This window comes from Thamnophis sirtalis, unplaced genomic scaffold, assembly GCF_051295495.1.
Source record: "Thamnophis sirtalis isolate CommonGarterSnake01/CBP01778 unplaced genomic scaffold, rThaSir2_p1.2 scaffold_6, whole genome shotgun sequence".
Lineage (NCBI taxonomy): Eukaryota > Metazoa > Chordata > Lepidosauria > Squamata > Natricidae > Thamnophis > Thamnophis sirtalis.
Window position 1 is genome coordinate 109,914,434 of NW_028261386.1, and position 22,467 is coordinate 109,936,900.

At 41.1% G+C, this 22,467-nt stretch overlaps 1 protein-coding gene across 3 annotated transcripts in view; it reads right to left on the minus strand.

Moving 5' to 3' along the window:
* GRIK2 (glutamate ionotropic receptor kainate type subunit 2) overlaps positions 1-21,431 on the minus strand; it is a 513,484-nt gene extending 492,053 nt beyond the window's left edge. For 2 of the 3 annotated variants that reach the window (XM_087718717.1, XM_087718715.1), the window contains exons 1-2: positions 21,307-21,431; positions 13,987-14,452 (exon numbers count right to left, since the gene is read on the minus strand). In XM_087718717.1, the coding sequence (XP_087574843.1) occupies positions 13,987-14,101 (115 nt within the window). In that variant the 5' untranslated portion in view covers positions 14,102-14,452; positions 21,307-21,431. Of the gene's footprint in view, positions 1-13,986; positions 15,554-21,306 lie in introns of those variants that run through there. The other variant, XM_087718716.1, reaches the window with a different exon arrangement.
* Positions 21,432-22,467: the final 1,036 nt, after the last annotated feature.

Genomic DNA, 22,467 nt, shown 5'->3' on the forward strand with positions numbered 1-22,467 from the left:
ATTGCATTCCAGGCATTTCCCACTCAGACAGGATGCTGCATTTGCAATGGGGGAGGTGTTTTGGCAAGGCAGCAGGGGAATGTGGTGGGGGTATGGCAGAGGAGCTGCTTTCAAGACATTGGGAGATATATTCAATCCAACTTGTGTGTATATGTGAGAGGGGGGAAGGGGGTAGGAGAGATAATCCAATCCAAGTTCTCTGTGTGTGCATGTTTGAGAGAGCGGGGAGGGAGGGAGAGAGGGAAGAAGGAGGGGAAGGGAGAAGAAAAAGAAAAAGAAAGAAGGAAACTTCTTTCGCAAAGGAGAAAAACAAATGCTGTCACTCTAAATTGGAACTGAGCATGCCTGGCTGTGGAATTCTGGGAGTTGAAGTCCACAAGTCCTAATGCTTATGCTTTTAAACTGCAAGGTGCAGGGAATAACAAATTGGTTATATGGTTATATGTTATATGGTTTTATATTTTTGAAGTTTTGGGGTTTGTGCAATATGGGCTTTGTGTTATTAAAAGGGTTTGGATGATACCCTGCTTGTGAATAAAGCCAAACTTTCTTTAGGGTCATTATCTCATTATCTCTATCTGGGAGGAATGTGGAATGAGCCTCAGGTAGGTTTCTTTGTTAGCAGAAACAAAGAAAAACAGCACAGCAATTTAGGGATAGAAGTCTACTTGGTGGTCATCTAGTCCAACCCCCTGCTGCAGCAGGAAACCTTACATTGTCTGGATTATTTTGGTGCCTCTAACAGAGAGGAAAATTGCCAGAAAGGAGGAGTTTACTAGGACAAGGCTGCCATGCAGAGAAAGGCAGAGATAGTCCTTGTCTTATGACTACAATTGAGCTCAAAATTTTGGTTGCTAAGCAAGAGCGTTGTGAGCTTCACTACATTTTACCCAATCCGTGACATCTCCTGGTGAGTGACATCAAGTTAGCCACTCCCACCCGGTCATATAACTGCCAAGCCACTCCAATCCGGGCGCATGATCGCCAGGCCACTCCCACCCGTCACATGACCACCGAGCCACTCCCACATAGGGAGTGAATAGGTTTTTTAGAATAGGTTCTTAAAAAAATTGAAACCCACCACTGATGCCTGTGCATTGCTAGCAGCTCTGTTAACATTACTCAGTTCAGTGTATGAGTATAGTAAGCAGGTCTAAAATCCACAAAGAAATAAAACAGTTTTCCATATATTTTTCAATCAGTTTTGTGATCTTTCACGCTCTCCTCCCACGTTCTTTGCCCCGCCCCTCTTTCTCACCCCCACCAACTTTCTCACCTTTGGTGAGCTATACTGAATAAATTCTGAGTCATGACAAGAAAAGGATTCAGGACATTCTGTGTGATAGGCAGTTTGTTTAAGCTAAAATGTCTTGCAGCAATTTGCTTCTTCTTTTAAACAGAGCTTTATTTTAGTTTTATTTTTTATTATATATTTATGATATTTTATCAGTGGGAATGAATACAAAACAAGGAAAAAACATACACCCAATAGTAACAAAAAAAGAAAAATATGTACAAAAAAGAAAAATTAATGACCCAAATATCAAATACATCCAACATTAAACATAGAAAAAAAAATCCATCTCACCTAGATGCTGAAAAGACCACACTCTAACCACTGTGTCACCATGGCTCCATAATGATGGAAATAATGGACCTAAATATTCCCTTTATGCACCAACAAGTTCCTTCTTTTAATACATTAAAATCATAATTACTCTCTTGCAATCAAAGCTATTTCTCATGGAATAATTCTATTTTATTTACTATTTATAGTAGCACAGATACTAGAAGCACTAGTCTTCAAACATATCCAACACCTTCCTCTTCCTATTTTCTCCATAATAACAATCCTGTGACATGGGTTGGGTTAGGGTTGGGTTGAGAGAGAGTGATTGGCCCAAAGTCATCCAGCTGGCAATCTTAGCCCAGTCAAAATATATAAGCTTTCCAGCAGAGAGAAGATCCCCAGAAAATTCAACCTTGAAAAATGTTCCTGTTTCTCTTTGGTTCCATGCAAATGATACATACCCAATGAAAAGTAGGTATGCAGTTGAAGGTGGAATGGGATGTTTAGGTGCCCACCATTGGCCATGCCCCCTTCAACCGCAGCCACCTGCCTCAGCTGATTCGCAGCATGTTTTCCTCGTCTGCTGCCCCTCCCCCAGTGATGCTCCATGGCCAATGGCCCTCTGGCCCTCCACCCCTTGCTCTTCATCCCTGCCCATTTGCCCAGACACCGTTTGACTGTGGCCTTTGACCTCACAGAACCAGAAGCCACCAACCATTTGGGCAACAAGCAATTGGTGGCAGGCTGGGGAGGGTAAACATTCCATAGCCATCAGGGAGGGATGCACCAGGCAACTGGCAGCAGTGGCCAGGACTTGAGGATTCTATCAGCTGTGATAACCAAAACTTTAAAAAATGGTGTGCATTTATCATAGTCAACACTGCAAGAAAACTCAAATGGAATTCTGCATCTTTCATGACTTTAATCTTTGTAGGAATTGCGAAAAAGTTTTACATCTTTGCAAACTAAACTGAGTTTCTCCATTCCTAGAACTTGTCTATACAAGGGAATGATAAAACACCCAAACCCTCCTTCTTACAAAGGTAGGATCACTGAGCAGGAGAGAAAAGAACAGAGCCATCATTCTCTGTAGATATCTTCCAAAGTGTAGATAACAAATGGGGAGAAATGTGTTCTGAGTACTCACTGCACATTTTTAAATTCCATTCCAGTTTAGACATTGCTAAGTACTTCAATAATGTTGTGCAGTAATTAAGATAAGAATATTGATTTCTGGATGTGGAAGTTTTTTCTCCTATTCAGGAGAATCCATATTTCATTTTTATAATTACTTAATAGTTAATTTTGGGACATACATTTCATTATTAGTCAGAGCACTTTACTGAAGGAACATCCATGTAAAGCTTCAGTCTTTGGAGTTGTTTTTAAAGAAAAATAAATGGAGTCAAGAATACCTTTCTTACAGTCTATGGACAAATATTAAAGAGCAATTTGAGTAGTAATAACAGCACTTAGACTTATATACCACTCCCTATCACTTTATACATACTAGTAGATTTGATGATTTCAGCAATTTCATATTTAATGCATAATATTCAATAAAGTATCTCCTGTAGAGGGAAGAACATAATGTTTCCCTAAAATATAAATGGTCCAGCTATTATGGTTCCTTTTTTTCCTCTATGTCTGGACTTGAAATTCTTGTTGAATTTCAACAAGAATTTCAACATGTGAAAATCATGGCCTACAGATTTTGTCTCGTGCACCATTTGTGGCTAATATTAGAACAAAACATATTGACACTGTAACTCATGGTTCCTATAACTCACTCTTTATGGGGCTTCTCTTGAAGCTTATTCAGAAGCTACGGCTGATGCAAAATGCAGCAACTTGTCTAATGATGGGTGAGAACCATTGCAGCCACTGTTGGGAGCACTATTTGCTTCTGTGTGACTTCAAAAGCTGTGTTCTATCCATTAAAAGAAAGTTATCATCTTCCCTTAATATTGGTGAACTAGAAGTATTTAAAGAGCTGTCGTGTTTAAGCATCACTTCTGACATTTGCGATACATTGCTGCACAATATGAACGTATAGGTGTATATTATATCTGTATCATAAGTCTGTGTCTACATATGGAAATATAAGCTGCATTGTGACAAGAATGATATATCTAAAATCTTGATCCAAATCAATGAGTATAAATTTGGAAGAACAAAATAATGGCTGTGCTTTTATTCAGCCAGCCTTTTTTTATTCTCCAGCTATGGAAATATGACTATATATTGTTATGCATTATATTTTCTCTGATATCCCAGCACACATGATAATACCACATTTGGTGTTATGGAGTCTTTAAATCAAAAGTGTGTGTAGACACCCCACCATCTAGTTATTTATTTTTAGTTCTGAGCAGGCATCTAACAATATATCATTATCAGACATTTAAGGAACAAAAATACTAAACTTAAATAGAAAAATTAGACTTCCTCCTTTATCTCTAAAGGAGAAAGCACATCATTCATTATTGCTCACATTTGCACAGGTAGTGTTAATTGAATTCAGAATACAGGCAAAAAATAAATACAGGTGCTAAAAATAAAACTGTTGTATTTATAACCAGCAGGATATTCTTTCATAAAAATTGACTTGACTTGAAATGTATGAGTAAGGCTCCCCAAAGATTTTTTTTTTACATATGAGACTCTTCATTTGACCTGCCTTAAAACTTGATAATGTATTAATGAGTCATTTTAAAAGGATCATGTTAATTTCCCTATCTCTGGTCATAAAGACAGCATACATCTAATCAGGTTTGCCCTTTCAATTAAACTTGTTCCAGGACATTCTATTTAGTCAGCACCCTGAATGGATCATTAAAATTCTCGTTCAGTAAGAGTTGTGCATGGAGCACTGTTGTTTTTAAATTCCATTAAATCCAAATGGTCTTTATCGCCCCATGACCACTGTGACTTCAATCAGCCAATTTAATTACCTTACAAAATAGTTGGCACATGCAGCAAAGAAAAACAGGAAGGGCTATGACGTTATCAAATTGAAATCTTCCTCTCTGCTCTTTAATCTGGACCAGTCAATAACCATGCTCTACATCCCTTTCCTTCCTTCAGGGGACTCTTAACCTCCAGTTTCCTCCAAATGTCTTGCTCATTTTCTCTCTCTCTCTCTTTCCCTCTTTTTGCTTCTAGCATTTTACTATTAAAGCCTTATTCTCTACCTTCTTGCAGCCCTTGCCTTTAGCGTATGAAATTTCCCCCTGGTTCCTGGTAACCAAATAGAGGTGGGTGGGTCTGGGCTTCCCACTGTGACCCCTAAGCAGCTTTTCTACATCATCCCTAAATCAAAAGGTCAAAATTAGCTCCTACTCTACAAATATCTCCGAGCACAGTTTAAACACCTGCAGAAAAATAGTGAGTGGGTAGTGATGATTTATTGAAGTTTAATGTGTTAATACATAATTCAGCTTGACTTTATTTTCCTATGCAGGGGATTGACTGCAAGAACCAGCAAGAATCCTTTTTCTGGACTGAGAGCAAATCTTTGTAAAGAAATCTGACTCGAAGTCCCTGCTGTGGGCACATTCAAGTAAAAGACACTATTACTATTCAGGAAAAGACCACAGAAAGCACACAGACAGTCCCAATACCAGCCGTTTTCGCTCCCTGTACCTATAATAATGGCTTTGTAAAAGCAACCATCCAGCTGTCAATACTATATCATTACATCGCCATTAGCAAGAATATCATGCAGGCCATTCTATTCTAAAACCCTCGCTGGGTTTTATTTCCCATCATCAAAGGTAGAATAGAAGGTGAGATTTAATTCTAGCTGTCTGCGTGGCCATTTTCATTTCTGATTTCTTTTACCTACCCCGAGAAAAGCAATAGCAATGCACCTTCAGTAATGATTAGATCACATTGTTTGTTGTCACTTCTGATATTCTAACCAGAGACTTTTTCCAACAATCTTCAGTTAGCTGCTTCTAGCAGAAGTCACACTGAAGATCTTTAGTTTCTACCTTGTCTATGAAAGTCTCTATTTCTTAACCTTCCTATAAAAGCATGAGCACCCTTAACTGGCTGCCAGCGCTCCCAGAATGTATTGGATAATGGAGTGCCATTATTTCAACCATAAACTTTAGAGTACTATAAAGTTTTAAAGAAGGGCTAGATATGGGTGAAAATCTAAAGCAGGGGTATCAAACTCGATTTCATTGAGGGCCGCATTAGGGTTGTGTTTGACCTCAGGAGCCAGGAGGGTTGCCCGGGGGTTTGGCCAGCTCAGTGTCATTCGCCGAGGTTCCGTTTTCAACCACAATGGCCTCCTGCAGCCCCCTGCCAGTGAAAATGGATCCCCGAGGAGCTCTGTTTTTGTTGACAAAGGGCTGCAGGAGGCCATCACAACTGAAAATAGAGCCTGAGGGGGATGCATGCAGCCCACCTGAATTCAATTTTTGCTGGCAGAGGCACCACAAGCCAGTCCTTCTCTGTTTCCAGGGTGGCCCCGTGGGCCAGATCTAAGCACTGGCCCACCAGCCCATGAACCTTGAGTTTGACACCCCTGATCTAAAGCAAGATTCATTACCTTGTGTGTAATCAAATTTAAATCTCCCCAAAATACAGCAGATTCCAAATATGGCTGTCACAACTTCATAACCAGAATCTTTGCTGCTCCAGAGGAATATTTGTTTGTGATATAAATGTTCTCCCTGTCTCCAGTAACTAAATTCCTCTTATCAGAAGATTCACTAAAATGGCATATTGTTTAAAGGTCATGTACAAACAAAAACAAAAGTCATAAATGAAAATGTTAATATCCTTTTATGCCTAGTTTGTTCCTTTGTTACTCAAGATGCCTGTAATTATATAATAATTTTCCAAAAGAGTAATCAGGCAGGCTTGACTCAAGAGGCCTGCAAGTTCAGAATTCATAAAAATGTACACGCAAATATAAACACCAGACATCCTTGAAAAATCCGTATGACAAAATGCAAGAGCCTTGCTACTGCAAAGATGAGTCTCGAGATGTTACTTTACCAATTGAAGTCAGTCAAAAGTGCTGATTTTAATTTTTTTAAGTTCGTAAACCCTTGTTATTTGATAAATTGTTATCTTGTTTCTTGACCTAACAGCCTAAAAGAGAATCCTTCTGAAGATGATCCTGCCTACAGAAGCCTCTTGACACCCAGGCAGGAAAGTTCTTTTACTCTAACTTCTTTTTTTTCCTATTCACAGTGGGAAAAAAATCCAGTCCATCTTTTTATTTTTTTGAAAAATTTCTGACATTACAGAACTAAACTGAAATGTATTAATTCCACTCTTACATTTCATGACATAACAAAAAAAAAACTTCATGAGCCAAGAAAGGGGAAGAAACTTAAACTAAAATATGAATCAACATTTTAACAGCCGAACAGAGAAAAGGAATTAAAATGCTGCAATTTTAAAAAATCATGAAATGGAATGGTTAAAGTATGTAGAACTGAAAATTTACAAACTAGATAAAACCTGGAATTTCTGACTGCTCAGAAACTACACAGATGAATGGCAGAAATGGGTAATGAGCAGTGGTGGGTTTCAAAAAATTTTGGAACCTCTTCTGTAGGTGTGGCCTGCTTTCTGGGTCCACTGGTGGAACCTCTCCTAACCGGTTCGGTAGATTTGACAAACCGGTTCTACCGAATAGGTGCGAACTGGTAGGAACCCACCTCTGGTAATGAGTGAGGTGGTGGCATTATCCTAGCTGCTTCCCATTCACCAGTCTCCAAAGAAAGGCTGACATTAATTAGATATTGAGCCAGGCTGATGCTGGCTGCACATCCAGTTATAGTAACCTGCCTGTCAGTAGATCCGTCCACTGGATAGCAATTTTGATCTGCGCCTCAGACATCTAGCGAATCTCATTGATCTTGGCGCCTTGACACCCAATGATACAACCAATCAGATCATTTGGAATGGTGAGTTCATAAGAAGTAGTCTCAGCTATGCATCCAACCCACTGAATCCATCTATCACTCTAACTTCTAATCTACCCTCTCACAAAGCACGAATGCAAAATCTAAACCTCCAGGCCAGGTGTTTCCAAAGCATTGATATTCAATTTACTTTTGATAAGTGAATTGGGGGAATAACTATCTTAATTTGATTGACTTTAAAATAAATAATGGCTTTTATCCTGGCCACGCCTACCTTTTTGGGGAATCCAACCCTTGAATGAGGGTTGGATTTACCTTTGTAGGACATCATCATCATTCTAGCCATTGTCTATCCACTGCAGGAGGAGGGCCTCTTCTGCATGTTTCCAACTAATATGGTCTTGAATCTTTGTATGACATATCTGCTTTGAAGCTAGAGCTTACCTTTACTCTTATTGTTCAGTACAAATGTATCTTTTTTCAATTTGAATCTTGAATTAGTTTTAATTATGTATTTCAATTTTATTGTTTTCATATTCTTTTGTATTTATTTGTTATGATTTTTTTCTATTTTTTTATTATACGCTGAGCTTGTTGCATTTTAACCATAAGAAAAAAACCAGAGGCTATATTAATAAATAATTGGTTCAAAATATAAAAATGATAAATGCATGTTGCTCCCTTAGCTTCCATGATTATATATTTGAATACCCTTGAATAGTTTTGATAACAAAGGAGCATAAAGAAGATAACAGCAGAAGGGGGAAAAATGAAGAAATGCTGCATTTTATGTCATTATATGCTACTCACTCTAAGAGGTAAAGAATGTAGGATAATTTAGATGATAGTGAAGATCAATTCAAGTATTATATGCCACAGCTTTAAAGATAATCCGTATGTGAGCTCTGACAGACTATACATCATGTTTTAGCTGGGCCTCAAAGAAATTTCAAAGGAAAATAAATGGTTAATTCACGAGAAATATGTACCTAAATACTGAATAGCAGAACCCTTGTCTTGAAGCTCTTTGTCATAGAGATGATGATGATGTATTGCAAATTCATGTAAAGATAAGGTTAGTGTTATATTTCCAAAGTATTTGATTCTACACTATATGATACATCATTAGTTATGATTAATAGTTCCAAAGGAAGAATGCTGCTTATGACATAATTTCAAAAGAAACATTTACAAGTTTTTATTCCTTCTGTAGTAACTTCTTATTTTCCACACTTTTCAGGAAATTTATTTCTATGCTGTATATCCTTTTATTAACTTTGTATCAAATTTATATCTCTCAGTCCCTGTAGGCCATTGTTATGAAATTGTAAAGAAATACCATAAAGAAATGAAAAGTGTATTTGCAGTCATTCTTTATGGTCCATTGTGGATATTTGTGAGTACAATCAATTTAGGGTTTTATAAAAATATATATTGAAATGTTTGAAATAATTAATTCAAAAATTTCTATAATATTCTGTATATTGTTCTGGAAGCAGCTATAATAAAATATTATATTAGAGTTTATGAAAAGTAGAGATTACAAGAACAATTAGAAAATCTGTGTTCTATCATGCACTTAGGAGATAGAATGCATCTTCCAAAATCCTAGTTATTTAGCAGCAAGAATATAATTTAACTCAAAGAAACCAACCTGTCTACTTTTATGTCACTGCTATTATTCATATGCAAATGTATCCAAATAGATGAATTGAATAGAAGTTATATAATATAGCACTTATACATTGATTATGATTTCTTTAACCAGATGACATGCCTAAATTTAATCATTACTTTCTTAAGATTGATAGATCAATTGTACACACAGACGCTATTATGAACAGCTTCTTAAAATATTTAAATTCTCATACCAGCAAGAAAACCTTACACACGTTTAAGTGTGGAAGTAACTATGCAGTTAGGATTGGCATAAAACTGATTTCAAAAGGGAAATGTCACCAGTTTTAAAAAGGTTAGCAAAAAGCCTCAATATTGAAATCATAAAAGTCATAAATGTATGAAGCTGAATTGTGCATATCGATGCTTAGAGATGGATGTGCAAATTGACAGAGGAAAATTCAAAACAATGGAATAAGCTTCCATTGGCTCAGTATAATCACCCATAGCTTATATTTTTTATGGTTTATTTAATTATTATTTATTTATTTTTGTAATTTGGCAAAGGGGAGTATTCCTGGTATAGTGGTTAAGGCATCAGGCTAGAAACTGGAAGGCGATGAGTTCTTCCTGCCTTGACACAAAGCCAGCTGGGTGACTTTGGGATAACCACATTCTTTCCACCCTAGAAGGGGGCAATGACAAACCACTTTTTGGCCTTGCCAAAAAAAAACAACCTGCCAGAACTTGTCCAAGCAGTTTCTGAAAATCTCATAAGATGACAGGGTTGTAGACACAATTCCATAGAAGAAAATAAATAAATAAAAGCTTTCAGGAGTCCAATGAGATGAGCAACTACATAAATGTATTAGATATTTTTGGGGAGGGGGGACCTCAAAAGAACCTGTACTTTATCAGGTTCTGAAATGATATCACAACGTACATTCGCACTGTTTTTTCCCATGGTGATTATAAAATAAATATGTATTCAAACAATATATTGATGTGGAAAGAAGTCTCAAATCTGTCTTCAAAATGAAGGACCATCCACTGAAGCGCACGGCCTACAAGTATTTAGCTAGCTTTTGTTTGTCTCCTGCCTTCCCTTAAAGAAAGAATCTAAAGATTGGAAGCTTTCATCAGATTGTTTAATGAATATCTGGGAGACCAGACTGAGACTCCCACAGCAATCCTTTTGCTTCTGCTGGTCCTAGGACTGTCCCATTGCAATAAATCTTTCCTTGGGCTTTTCTCTCACTTTAATGACCCTTTCAGATCTGAATGTAACCACCAGGATGGTGTTCTAAATCTTATATTGAAGGGATTTCCCCCCAAAAAAGATCAGAAATGTTTATATTTGTTGGGGGCAAAGAATAAGCTAGAGAAACAATAAGCAGCCCAAACCTTATCTGTTTTCTTGGCCAAGAATCTGAATTTGTATTTGGTTTTTGTTTCCCTGGCCTTGATGGACACTGGACTTAATATCTCTTTCTCTCCCTTCCTCGCTCCCGCTTTTTTTCTCTCTCCCTCCCACAGGATTAATTATTATTGTCTAACATAGGGCAACCATTTCTAGGCTGCAAAACCACTACACTTACTATTACATGCATCTAATGCCAAATAACCACAATCATAGTAGCTCTCTTCTAGCACCACTTTCCATTGACTGTACAAATGCACATTCACGTTCAAGTGTTAACAGGAGAAGCATGGGCAACAGCTGTGTTGATTTACACATAATATAGTTAAAGATTCCCAGAGTCGCCCAGAAGGAACTTGGAGGGGCGGGGGAAGAAAGCAATGGACAAAATTATTTACTGACTATGCTTCAGATCAGTGGTTCTCAACCTTTTTCTTGGACTCCTTTTTAAATACCTTTTATGGCCAGAGATCACAGACCACCAAGACTTAACTCAAGATTTAAATTATAACATTTCTTCAAGCCTTCGTGGACCCCCTGTGCTGACACTATGCCCCCCTCAGGGGCCCATGGACCACAGGTTGAGAACCATTACTTTAAATCAAGGACCAAAAATACCAGCTGAAGGCTACTGTCATGGAACAATTAAGAAGCTCCAGGATTAGATTCAAGTCTGCCCACAGCCACAGAGAGACCCTTTGGATGATTTTTGGCCAGTCAATATTTCTTAGGCTTGTGCTGGGGGAAATTGGGAGGAGAACTACAACATATATTCCCTTGATCGCCTGAAGAAAAAAATGAGATAACAGTTTTACGAATGTTTGATGAGTTGGGGAAGAGGAGGGACAGAATAAAGAGGAGGGGGACTGGTGGTTGGAGAACCCTTAGTCCCAATGTTCCAAGTTCAGTAGAGCCGAAAGAGCAAACAGCCAATGTCTGGGCATGTTCTCTTATCTGCTCAAAGGATGCTTTCTTCCTTTAGCTAGATATTCCGTCAGAGTGAAACTTCTGATTGTTTGGATGGATTTCATTCATTTTCATTTCCCTACAATGGTTGTTTCCTACTCCAACAATCCAAGGGAGTGCTTATTTTGAAGTTTGAGCACACAGTGCCTGCAGCACACACATGCACACATCAATGCATCAATGCTTAAACAAATTCTTTTACATCCTCTGGTGAAGTCAGGCAATGTGCACAACTGACAATTACCAGGGTCCCCTCTCTCCTCCGCATCCTTGCATCCCTAGTTTTGCTGCCTCAGATCGATAAAACTACTACGCTGGGAAAAGGCAAACCTCTGAAATCTCCAGATTTCTCACCTTTTCTGCCTCAGCTATGTTCTGTGGCAGAATAAAGCTCTGATTGCTGTTTATTCATATCTCTTTTACCCAGAACATAGTTTGTGGAATGAGAATGGTATCTGATTCCGATGAAACGGAAGAAATGGGATGAAGATGCACTTCAGATCCATTGCCCCATGGGGGTTACACAGACTTAACCTGTCCAGCTCAATCCTCCACCAGACAATTCTGGAGAAGGGAAAGGGACATCCTGCAAACAAACAAACAAAAATCCAGTGCTTGGAGAAGGAGGGAGCGAAACCTTCTTTGTCTGATCAATTAACATTTCACTAAACTATTCCTTGAAACAAGCCTAATGGGATGAAGTTGCCCACATGGGCAGTTTTAATTAACCCCACAGAACCTCTCTGGTGAAAGTTGCAGGGAAAGCAAAATATTGACATCCAAAGCCCAGCGGATGTCAGCGCTCAGTCAACACTTAGTGATAGTGCTCCTGTCACAAGCAACATTCATCTGCTTGGTGCTTTCAGCAGGCTACGGATCAGTTCCCTGCCAGCCCTGCCCCACAGGTGTTTCAGAACTACCTCGTGCTTCATTCAAAAGGAGGAGGCATTCTTGAAGATGGTTGCTAACAGCAACACGACAAGAATTGGGACAGGGGCTTGGAAGAGGGCCAGGAAGAGAGAGGGGGGAAAGGTAGCTGAGGATAAGCTAGCTTGGCACATAAAGACCACTCGAGCATCCTCACTTCTCCCCAGATCCCATCTGGAAGTTCCTTCCTCAATTTTTAACCATATATCTTGCGCCAATGCATATACAAAGCAGAGCTGTCGATGCTCACCGGGAAGCAATTGTTTCAGTGGCAGGGGAAAGCTCGGAAGACAAACATGCCTTAAATTGTTATTTATTTCTCATTGTTCTAATGACAGACAATCTGGAATGATTCAAATTGACCCTAGCTTAGCTATGGGCTTCATCTAGGAGCAGCTGTTTCGATCTTAACTTTCTCTTTCTGCCAGACGAACTTTTCTTGGATAGATTTACTGCCCAGGGATGCCAAGAAGCCTGACCTTGAACCCTTCCTCCCCAACACTTTCTAATTTGCTTCCTCTACCCTCCGAAGCCTGAGTTTGCACCATGTTTATTAAATAGCAAGGGGTGATAGGTTTCTCAAGAATGCAGGACAGAAAGGGAGATGTAAGCTCCTTTGAAAAAGTCAAGACTGAGATGTGCCCTCCAAAAATAAAAATAAAAATCCAACGATCAACACTACCGCTGACCACAGCCATCCAGAGCCCCTTTCGAAGAAACTTTGACCTTCAAGAGCCTACTCGAGCGACTACTCAGGACACAGTATTGACGTCCCCAACCCAGGTACTCTGCTGCTAAAGAACTTGCCTACCGCCCCACTTTAGAAATCTCCCGTCTTTCTCTGCCACCCGGGGGGGGGGGGGTTGTCTAGATTGCCGTGGTAATCTCAGGCACACTTCGTCCTAAACCATGCCCTTGCCCGGCTCAAGGTATGCATGCTTCACCCTCTCGATATATCGGCAACGAACCCTTCCCAGATAATTTGGAGGAATAAGGCGGACTGGGGCGGGAAAGAAAGTACGAGCGTTAAGGAGTTTCCAGAACATCCCGTTCGCCAACAATCGACCCGTTGGATGAACTGCTTGTGAACCAAGGAAACGGCGCGAGTGGGACCTTTCTGTCCGGTCGAGAATTTAAAGCTTGGAGCATCTGATTCGTATCAGACGGACAATGACTTTGATCCTGCCAAATCAGAAGGAGCCAACTTCGAAAAACGCACACGGAGGCTCGCATATACCCTACTGCAACTCCGGGGTGGGGGGGGGGGAGGAGAGAGACAACCACAAAAGCCAGCTTTTCTTTGCTAAAGAGAAGTCCAGCCCGCCCTGCCTGGCTTGGCGGGGCGGGCGCTCCTGGCTCTAGCGGTTCCCTCGGCTTGTTTGGCTCGTTGGCCGCATGGCTTCGAAGTCTCAGACGCTGGAAGGAAAGGAGCGCCTTAAATGCAACCGGGAAGAGTCGAAATACCGATTAGCCCGGAAGTAGCTTCCTCTCCTCTTCCCTCCGACCTCCCTTTCCTTCCCTGACAAAATCCTGGAGACACAACATAAAGGCAAACCGAGTAGGGGGGCGAGGAGGAGAATAAACGGCCGCCTTACCGAATCTCAACACATGTGTGGTGCCTTGAGAATATCCAATCCACATTAAGCAAAGCAGGAGCCGAGCGGTGCCTCTGAAGACTGGATGAGTTAGAATCGGGGAAATAATCTTCATGGTGTTTCCTACGCACACCCGCGCCGCTTCCCTCGCCGGCCCCCTTTGCTTCAAGCGTCAGGTTTCCCCCGCGGTCGGGTAAAGCGCCGAGGAGGAGCCGTAGTAAAAAGTGCCTGGCCCTGAGACGCGATCACGGCATGGTCACAACGGAGGCAAGGGACTCTCCGCTTCCCAGCGCCGCCAGCCAAGCCTGCATGCTCTTCATTCACTGCGCCAAGGAGCAGCCTTCGACTGCAAGGAATGGTGGGACATCCATGGTAGCCGGGCGAGCGGGAGCGGAAGGAGGGAAGAGAGGAATCCGGGAGAAATCCAAAGACGGAGGTTGCAGGCGCCTTGGCCAGCCGGGCGAACCTAGGAGGAAAGCGAAAGGAGGGGGGCGAGAGAGAGAGAGAGAGAGAGATCAATAGGCGATCCGAGCGGGCGAAACCGCCACCGAGCAAGAGGCGGGCGCTCGCTTTGGCCGATGGGTTTCCCTTCCACTGAACTGCCGCACAGCTTCTGACGCGCAGCCAAAGATGAAGTGTGAGAAACGGAGACAGCTCGCCTTGTGTTCAGGCCGCCAGCTAAGGCGGCCTTTCTCCCCCACGGTTTCTCTTATTCAAGCCGAGGCCATCGCCGACCCAACCTTTTGGGAGTAAACCGTGTTACATTTTTGAAAGAAACGTGGCGGTCGTGACGTGCCTGGCGTTTGGTTGATATCCTTCCAATAACCTGTTGTTGTTTTTCCTGGGCGGTGAGCAAATTGGCTACTTTAAGCGGGAACAGCTAAAGCAGCCGAAACTGAGGCGAGGGAGTCTGCGGAAGTGTGGGTCAAGTGACTGACGGGGAAGGAGGTTTGCATCCCGGATTCACCTGTTTGGAGCCCGAAGTCCCATGCTGGGCCCTTCTCAACATTGCTCTTCCAATTTGGTTTTCGTGGGATGGGCGTCAATTTCAACCCCAAAGTCTGGAAACTGAGAGCGGATCGATTTCCATAGAAGCAGCTTCAGGGTTTAGCATGAAGAGCAAACAAGACCGCTTCATCAAAATTAAGTCACCGCTGACTGATGGGTGACAGAACATCCTTTCTTAAGACTTGGGGGAAAATGACGTTTCTGTTGATTCCAAATGTATACCCCGAACCAATAGGCATTTGCTTTTCACAAGTATCCATTCATTCCTTGAATCAATCCACACAACTAATTTTACATAAACCCATAGGAAGAATGACAGACAGAATGAAATGCTTATCTACAACCAAAGCTGTCATTTGATGTCAGACTACCTGGAAGGAACTTATATATACTGAGTCCAGGAAGCTTACTTTATGTAGACCTATATTGTATATGATTACATGCTGTTGTCAGAAATAATAGAGACTGAAGGAAACGTTTTTTTTCCACATTCCTAAGCTCTGTTCTCATTTATATCCCTATTACAAAAGTTCTGTTTTTAATGTCCTTTATCTACCTTTGTAACAACCACTACGTTTGGTAAGACTAGAAACACCATATAAACTGTAGCAAATGTAACCTAAAAAACATCCTCCAGGTTCACTCATTTGTAGTTCTTAGTGAAGTCCTTACTGGAGATAATGGAGATATCTGGAAGTCTTAGGTGCCTTTAAACTTAATAGGAATTCCTGTTGTCTAGAGCTGAACAGAGTAATCTGAGAAACTTTTCATCTCTCTTTTTACTTCTCCCCCTTCTCTCTCTCTTTCTCTCTCTCTTTCTCTCTCTCTTTCTCTCTCTCTCTCTCTCTCTCTCTCTCTCTCTCTCTCTCTCTCACACACACACACACACACACACACACACACACACACACTTATAAGATTAAAGACATACACTATATTGCCAAAAGTATTCGCTCACAACTGCTTCTGATTATTTGGATGGGTGAGCGAATACTTTTGGCAATATAGTATATTTACTTGGATCATGTTTAAATAGGAAATACAACTGAGTTTTTTTTAAAAAAAATTGAGTGGAGGAGAAGGGGACTCATTAAAATACATTTTGTGGAGAACACAAATCTTTTTGCATTTCTTGATAGAAAGACATTGTCATTCATTCTTAAGGAACGATTATGGATCAGGGAGAGAGAGATGGGTAACTTCCATTACTGTCCTATGAAAGTGAATGGAGATTTATTCTGTCTGGGAATGCTCCCCTCCCCACTTTAATGCAGATGAAGATCCAAAAGACTTTCTATAAATTAAGATGACACGGAACCACATCAACAGTGTCACAATCTATCTCTCATTAAGACTGTGGAATGGGGGAGGGGGGATAGGCCCAACTAGCACCAAGAAATTTAGAATCTGATTCTTCTTATTCTTTCTTGTGCCTTGCTTTATCTAAATCACCTGGGATTCATTTGATTCATCTAGGAGAATAACAATTGGATGTTAATATGATAGGTTGCACCTTTCATGCATCCATTTCAGACCAAATTTGTTATGAAGCAATTCCTTGATGTGATACCCTTCATATGTAAGCAACCACAGTTTCCATAATCCCCCAGGAATACTGCTGAGAGGATTTGATGTCAAGATGGGTAAGGCTACTCCTTGTCATGAAATTACTAAGATTTATGATTGTTAAAGCTTGTGTTATGGGAAAACAAATCAGAATAGCTTTCTACTATTAAGGTATTTATCATATCTGCAATTGAACTGAAATTTATATATTAATAAGGAATAAATAACCTTGGGATTTTTTTTACTGTTAAAAATTTGGAACTTACAGGGATGTCAAAAGTAAATATCAGGAATGGCTACTTCTGCAGACTAACGGGCAATTCAATGGAAGGGGGGAGTTATTAACAATGAAAAGAAGGGGATCTAGCGACCCCTTCAGGGCACTACTAAAATATTTTACCATGAAACTGCAGTGTGAGATTGTCTCTATTGGATATACTATTCATTTCATAATACTTTAATTTAGATCAAAAACAAATACAAGGTAATACAAGGTAAAACCAAGCTTATATTAAAATGAATAAATATAATGCTAATTTGGTGTCTCTAGAGGAGACAATATAGTTTTGAAAATATATTTCTTTTATTTGTAAGACTTCCCTTTCAAAAAAAGGTTGTAACTTAAATTTATTAACAGTCACTGCTAGATTTGAATCCTGTTATTAATTTCATTAGGATTTTTGTATTTTCTTTGTTTTTCTATCTAGTCAGCTTGCTGTTATTTTATAAGACTCACCAGATTCTTTTATCTAGGAAACTGAATTTTGGCATGAGATATTGCATCTGTTTTTACTTTGCAATACTCTTTACTCTCAACTTTTGTTGGGTGATTGTGAATCAGAAAGATATCATCAAATCTACTTGCTGGATTTTTCTTTTTCTTCTTTCATCCTGTCCTATTTTTGGAGACTTCCTGGACAAATCCCTACAATTTTCTTGGTAAGGGTTTTCAGAAGTGGTTTGCCCTTGTCTCTTTCCCAGGGCTGAGATAAAGTGACTGGCACAAGGTCACCCACCTGGGTTTTGTGCCTAAGATGGGATTAAAACTCAGTCTCTTGGTTTCTAGCCTGATGCCTTACCACTATGCTAAACTAGAATTTTAGTAACTAAATATTGGTTCTCTTTTCAGTACCATGGAGAGCGACACACATTTGATCTTGCTGGATGCTGTATATAAGTGCAAAATATGTTGTAAAATGTAAAAATAAAATCACCCTATCAGGGTTTTTTTTAATACAAAAAGAAACAAAATAGTTTAACTACTGATTCTGATTACCTAGTTCACACTGTTTATTCAAACATAATGTGAAATTATCCCCTAATCCCAAATTCTCATTTTAAAAAAATCAGGATTGCCCAAGATTTAGAGCTGCTTAAATTACAGGGCAAAATTATCATGCTTAGGGTGTTCAAGTCTTATAAATGATTACTTGCAATGGTTGTGAGTTTTCTTCTATATGCAAAACCTTTTCCTCAATTATTATTCCTATTTTTTTAAAAAAAATATTTAAATATGTGGTGTTTTTTTTTAAATGAACATGCCTCAAGAGGAATGCACCATATTAATGATAATTTTCTGAAATAACTAGTTTTTAATTTATTTATCCAGATATGGCAGGTCTGTTATAGATACGTATACATGTATTTCAGATAAGTGGCCCTTGACACTGCTCTTTGAATTGCAGTGAGTAGAGGAGAAGCTTTAAATATTCAGTTCCATGCTTGGGTGCCATTGGCAACTTGATGTACTCTTTTTCTTCAATATTTAAAGCCTAGCAAATAACATATTTGTTTCCTGCCTGAGCCAAGTATGCAGGTAAAATGGAAATGAAATGCCTACATCAAGAATATAAGGCTGGTCTGTGAAAAGCATGAAGCCAATCCAAAATTGTCTGTGCTGGACAATAATGTTACGTCAAGCTTTTAGAGTTGCATGATGTTGAGAGATCATTTTTGGGTACTATCTCCCATCAGCACTTTCCTCATCACTACCACATATTGGTCTAGGGGAAAAAAACAATTCATCAAGTTTGCTTTCTTGAAAGCATACATATGCTTCCCCAAAAAACCTTGAAAAATTTGTTTCATCTACAGGTTAAATTGACTCCATCTGGGAAGGACTTAACAAGACTGATGGCATGTCTACTGAGAATTAATTAGATTGAATTCATTAGGATTTATTCCCAGTATAATCTGACAAAACTAGGATGGCTTTAAAGTTGTGAAGCTAGGTGCACTCTACAAAGCTTAGGAGTTCAATCCCAGTAGAGAGACTTGAAATAAGACAATCTTGAGTCAATATACATAAATGATGTGGGTAGTCTTTCGAGCCTTTCCTGGCCTTTGTTTGATGCCCCTTTCCTCAAATCTTGCTGTGGCCAAAGTATTTTGAGATGTACTTTCTTAATATATAGTTGATACCTTCTGTATGTTCCAAAACTCTGCTTGTAAGTAGACAGAGACTTTTTCATAGCTTTACAGAAGTAAACCAGGCCACCTTCTTTCTGTTGACTGTTCAAAGTATTCAAATAAATGTTGATATTCTGCTTCTTTAAAACATCCCATGGACCTCACAGAATCCACTTGTTTTCCACTCCAAACAAATGATCGATTCCCCCCCTTTGCCTGTTATTAGCTCAGCCAAAGATTCACGGTCTTTCCGTTTCTGCTGAGCCCATGATTAATGGCATTTTAAGATGGTAATTAATTTTTAGCTGCCTAAGAGTTGTGCATCCTAATTAAGGAGCTGAGGAGATGATAGATTTACTTGTTCCAGCACTTTTTTGGGGAGGACTCCATCACCGCGATGCAATTCTTTGCAAGATTTTTAACCATGGGAATGCAAATATTTGTGATTTGAGCCATGCATTTCTCCTACACCCCTGCCACCTTATCTTGAAGTCAGCCTGCTTGCCTTCCTGCCTTCTTTCTTTTCAATCAACACTCAGGCTTTCCTCCATCCTTATTTTCCTAAAGATTTTACATATATGCAACACTTCATTGTAAGGTTCATTGTTCCGACCGCTGCACAAAGAAGCTTCTGACTAGCATTTTCATTGTTGGGCATAGACTGCTGGATCCTTTAAAAGCATGACAACTGAGTCAGATTCCATAAAATAGGTTTCACTTTCTTAAGTCCTAGTTTATTTAATAATGTGCCAGATTATAAAACACAATATATATATATTTTTTAAAAACTATTGGTTTTGGTGATTGAATGTGTACCACAATCTATCCAAGCTAAAAGCCTAATCTAGAAATCAATTAAACAGAGATGCCTGGCTTACAGCCGAATAAGGATCGCTTGGCAGCAATAACTCCTAGATAAGCCGGAATGTATTAAAACGGCTGAGTCCGATTGGATTCAGTCCAAGAACTTCGGTGTATCTTGGCGATAGGTCGGGCTGAGAAGAGGGTTCAGTGCCAGAAGAATGGCTTAGCTGATTGCCGATCAGGTGGCGGATAGGACGGCGTCTTTCTGACTTTTGCACAAAGGCTGCATCCCACACACTTTCAAGCAATCCTACTGCAAACAGGGGTTGTAGTGAGAAGCGGAATGTGGTCGCGAAAACTACCTTTCCAACAAACCAGATCTAGCGACTACAGAACAAGTCTTCTCTCTCTCTCTCTCTCTCTCTCTCTCTCTCTCTCTCTCTCTCTCTCTCTCTCTCTCTCTCTCTCTCTCTCTCTCTCTCTCTCTCTCTCTCTCTCTCTCTCACACACACACACACACACACACACACACACACACACACACACACACACACACACAGAGTTGTTGCTATGGAGAAGAAAGCTTCTGGATGAGAGAGGGCAAGGGAAAGAAAGAAGCAGACGGAGATCGACTCCGGAGCCCCGTTGCCTCGCTTCCAACGCTCCGGCTTACCGCTTTACAAAACTAGCGGGCAGCTCGGAGGGAGGCTACAGCAAAGGTCCAGTTTGGGGTGGCGGTGGGGTTCCCTTGTCAACAGGCAGGGTGGGGAAGGAAGGGAGTTTTAGATTGACGGGTGCCTGGATGGTGACAACAAAGTTACTGCTCAGCCTTGGCCTTGACTTGGAAAGGAGCCACAGCTGCTGCTGTTAAAGTTGTTTCCAAGTCCTGTAAGTGGATTTAAGATTGCAGAAGGAGAGGGAGAGAGCGAGAGCGAGCAGGAGAACGAAGAGCATTGCTAAATAAGATAGATCGAATAATAAAAGATGTTGGGGTAATTATTGTTATTATTAGGAGGCGAAAGATGCTTTCGCTTAAAGAGTTTGCCTGGTCGGGTCGCTTTCATTGCGCTCTCGTCTGGATTTGCTTTCAAGAACGCTGGGCAAGGTAGCTGTCCGCAGAGGTCCGGTGTCTTCACCCACGTCGATCGCTTTAGGGTGCTTTTCGTTCGCCCTTGATAGTTATTGCCTTCCTTCGTGCTCTCTCTCTCTCTCTCTCTCTCTCTCTCTCTCTCTCTCTCTCTCTCTCTCTCTCTCTCTCTCTCTCTCCTTCTCTCTCTTTCCCACTCTCCTTTTCTCTCCCCCTCCATCTCCGCCTCTCTCTCACTCACTCACTCACTCATTCACTCTGTCTGTCTCCCTCTGTCTGTCTCCCTCTGTCTCTCTGTCTCTGTCTCTGTCTGTCTGTGTCTCTCTCTCTCTCACACACACACACACACACACAAACACACACAGGCACAAAACACACACACACACAATAGCAGCCTGTTAGGGGATTTGGGGGGGGGGGGCGATCAAATCTGCAAGTCCCCTTACCTTGTCGGTCGTTCGGAGAAGCAAGGCAGGTGGAAGGGACGGTCCTTCCGCAAAAAAAGTCGCGGAGCTGCTGTAGTCAGACCGGCTCTGGACTGAAAAGCAAAGGCAGCGCGCGGAGCTCAATTGAAAGCAGCAGCCGCGGCAGCCGAGCAGAGGCGGGCGGACAAGCTAAAGAGAGGTACGCCTCCTGCTGGGAGCTCCGCGCAGAGCCCTTTAAAGACACAGCGCCTCTTTTCCGTCAAGATTCCGGCCTCAACTCAAGGCAGGAAAGACGGCGGGAGCTCCGGAGAGGGGCGGCGGTGGATCCAGAGAAGACGTAGGCAATGGGCTCTTCCTTTCCGGAGAGCCATTCGGAGCCCGTCCCCCGGCTGCCTTTCCTAAGGGTCTCGATCCCACTTTCCGGACACGTCCCAGAACTTAGACTTCAGGCATCGCTGTTACCGAGAAGTCAGTAAGCCCGTTTAGCAAGCAAGAAGTCCGGGAACACCATCGGTGTGAAATAAGACCCGGAAGGAACAGACCATGCCTAAGCATGTGCAGAGTGCGTTTCCCTTACCAGATTGTTTGGTTACCCCCTTGGGAGACTCAGAAAGTGGGAATCTTAGCAGCATCGGAGAAGGATGGTTGAAATGATGGGACCCAATCAGGTTTGCGTGATTTACTACCGCGGGGATCGCCGAACTTCCCCGACTCACCTATCTCTCTCCTTTCCCCCCCTTTTTTTAGCACCTTGTACGAATGGTTTGTGAACCACGGCACCTTTTCACCCACAGTTCTCATGTTATCCCTCCCCCCCCCCCAAAAGGTGAGGGATCGAAGCCCCTTCTGCTTCTCATGCCGATTGTAGCCGTGCCACCTTGGGGAGGCTAAAACGAAGGGCAACCGGTCCCCACGATTGCCTAGTTTGCTTCTTCAAAGAGAAGGGAATACGGATGAACAGCCTCAGGCTCTTTAGGGTTAAAAGTAGCGGGGAGTGGGACGCGCCTTTATCAACCAGGCGTGGGCAAGGCGACTGGTGGTGACCCTGAATGTCTTCTGACGGGTGTGTGTGTGTATGTGTGTTTCTGTGTGATCTGTTTTCGTTCCATGCTGCTTCAAATAACCTCTAGAGTTTCCCTCACTTTTTCATCGATCCAGTAAAGGCTCTGGAATCCAGCTTTG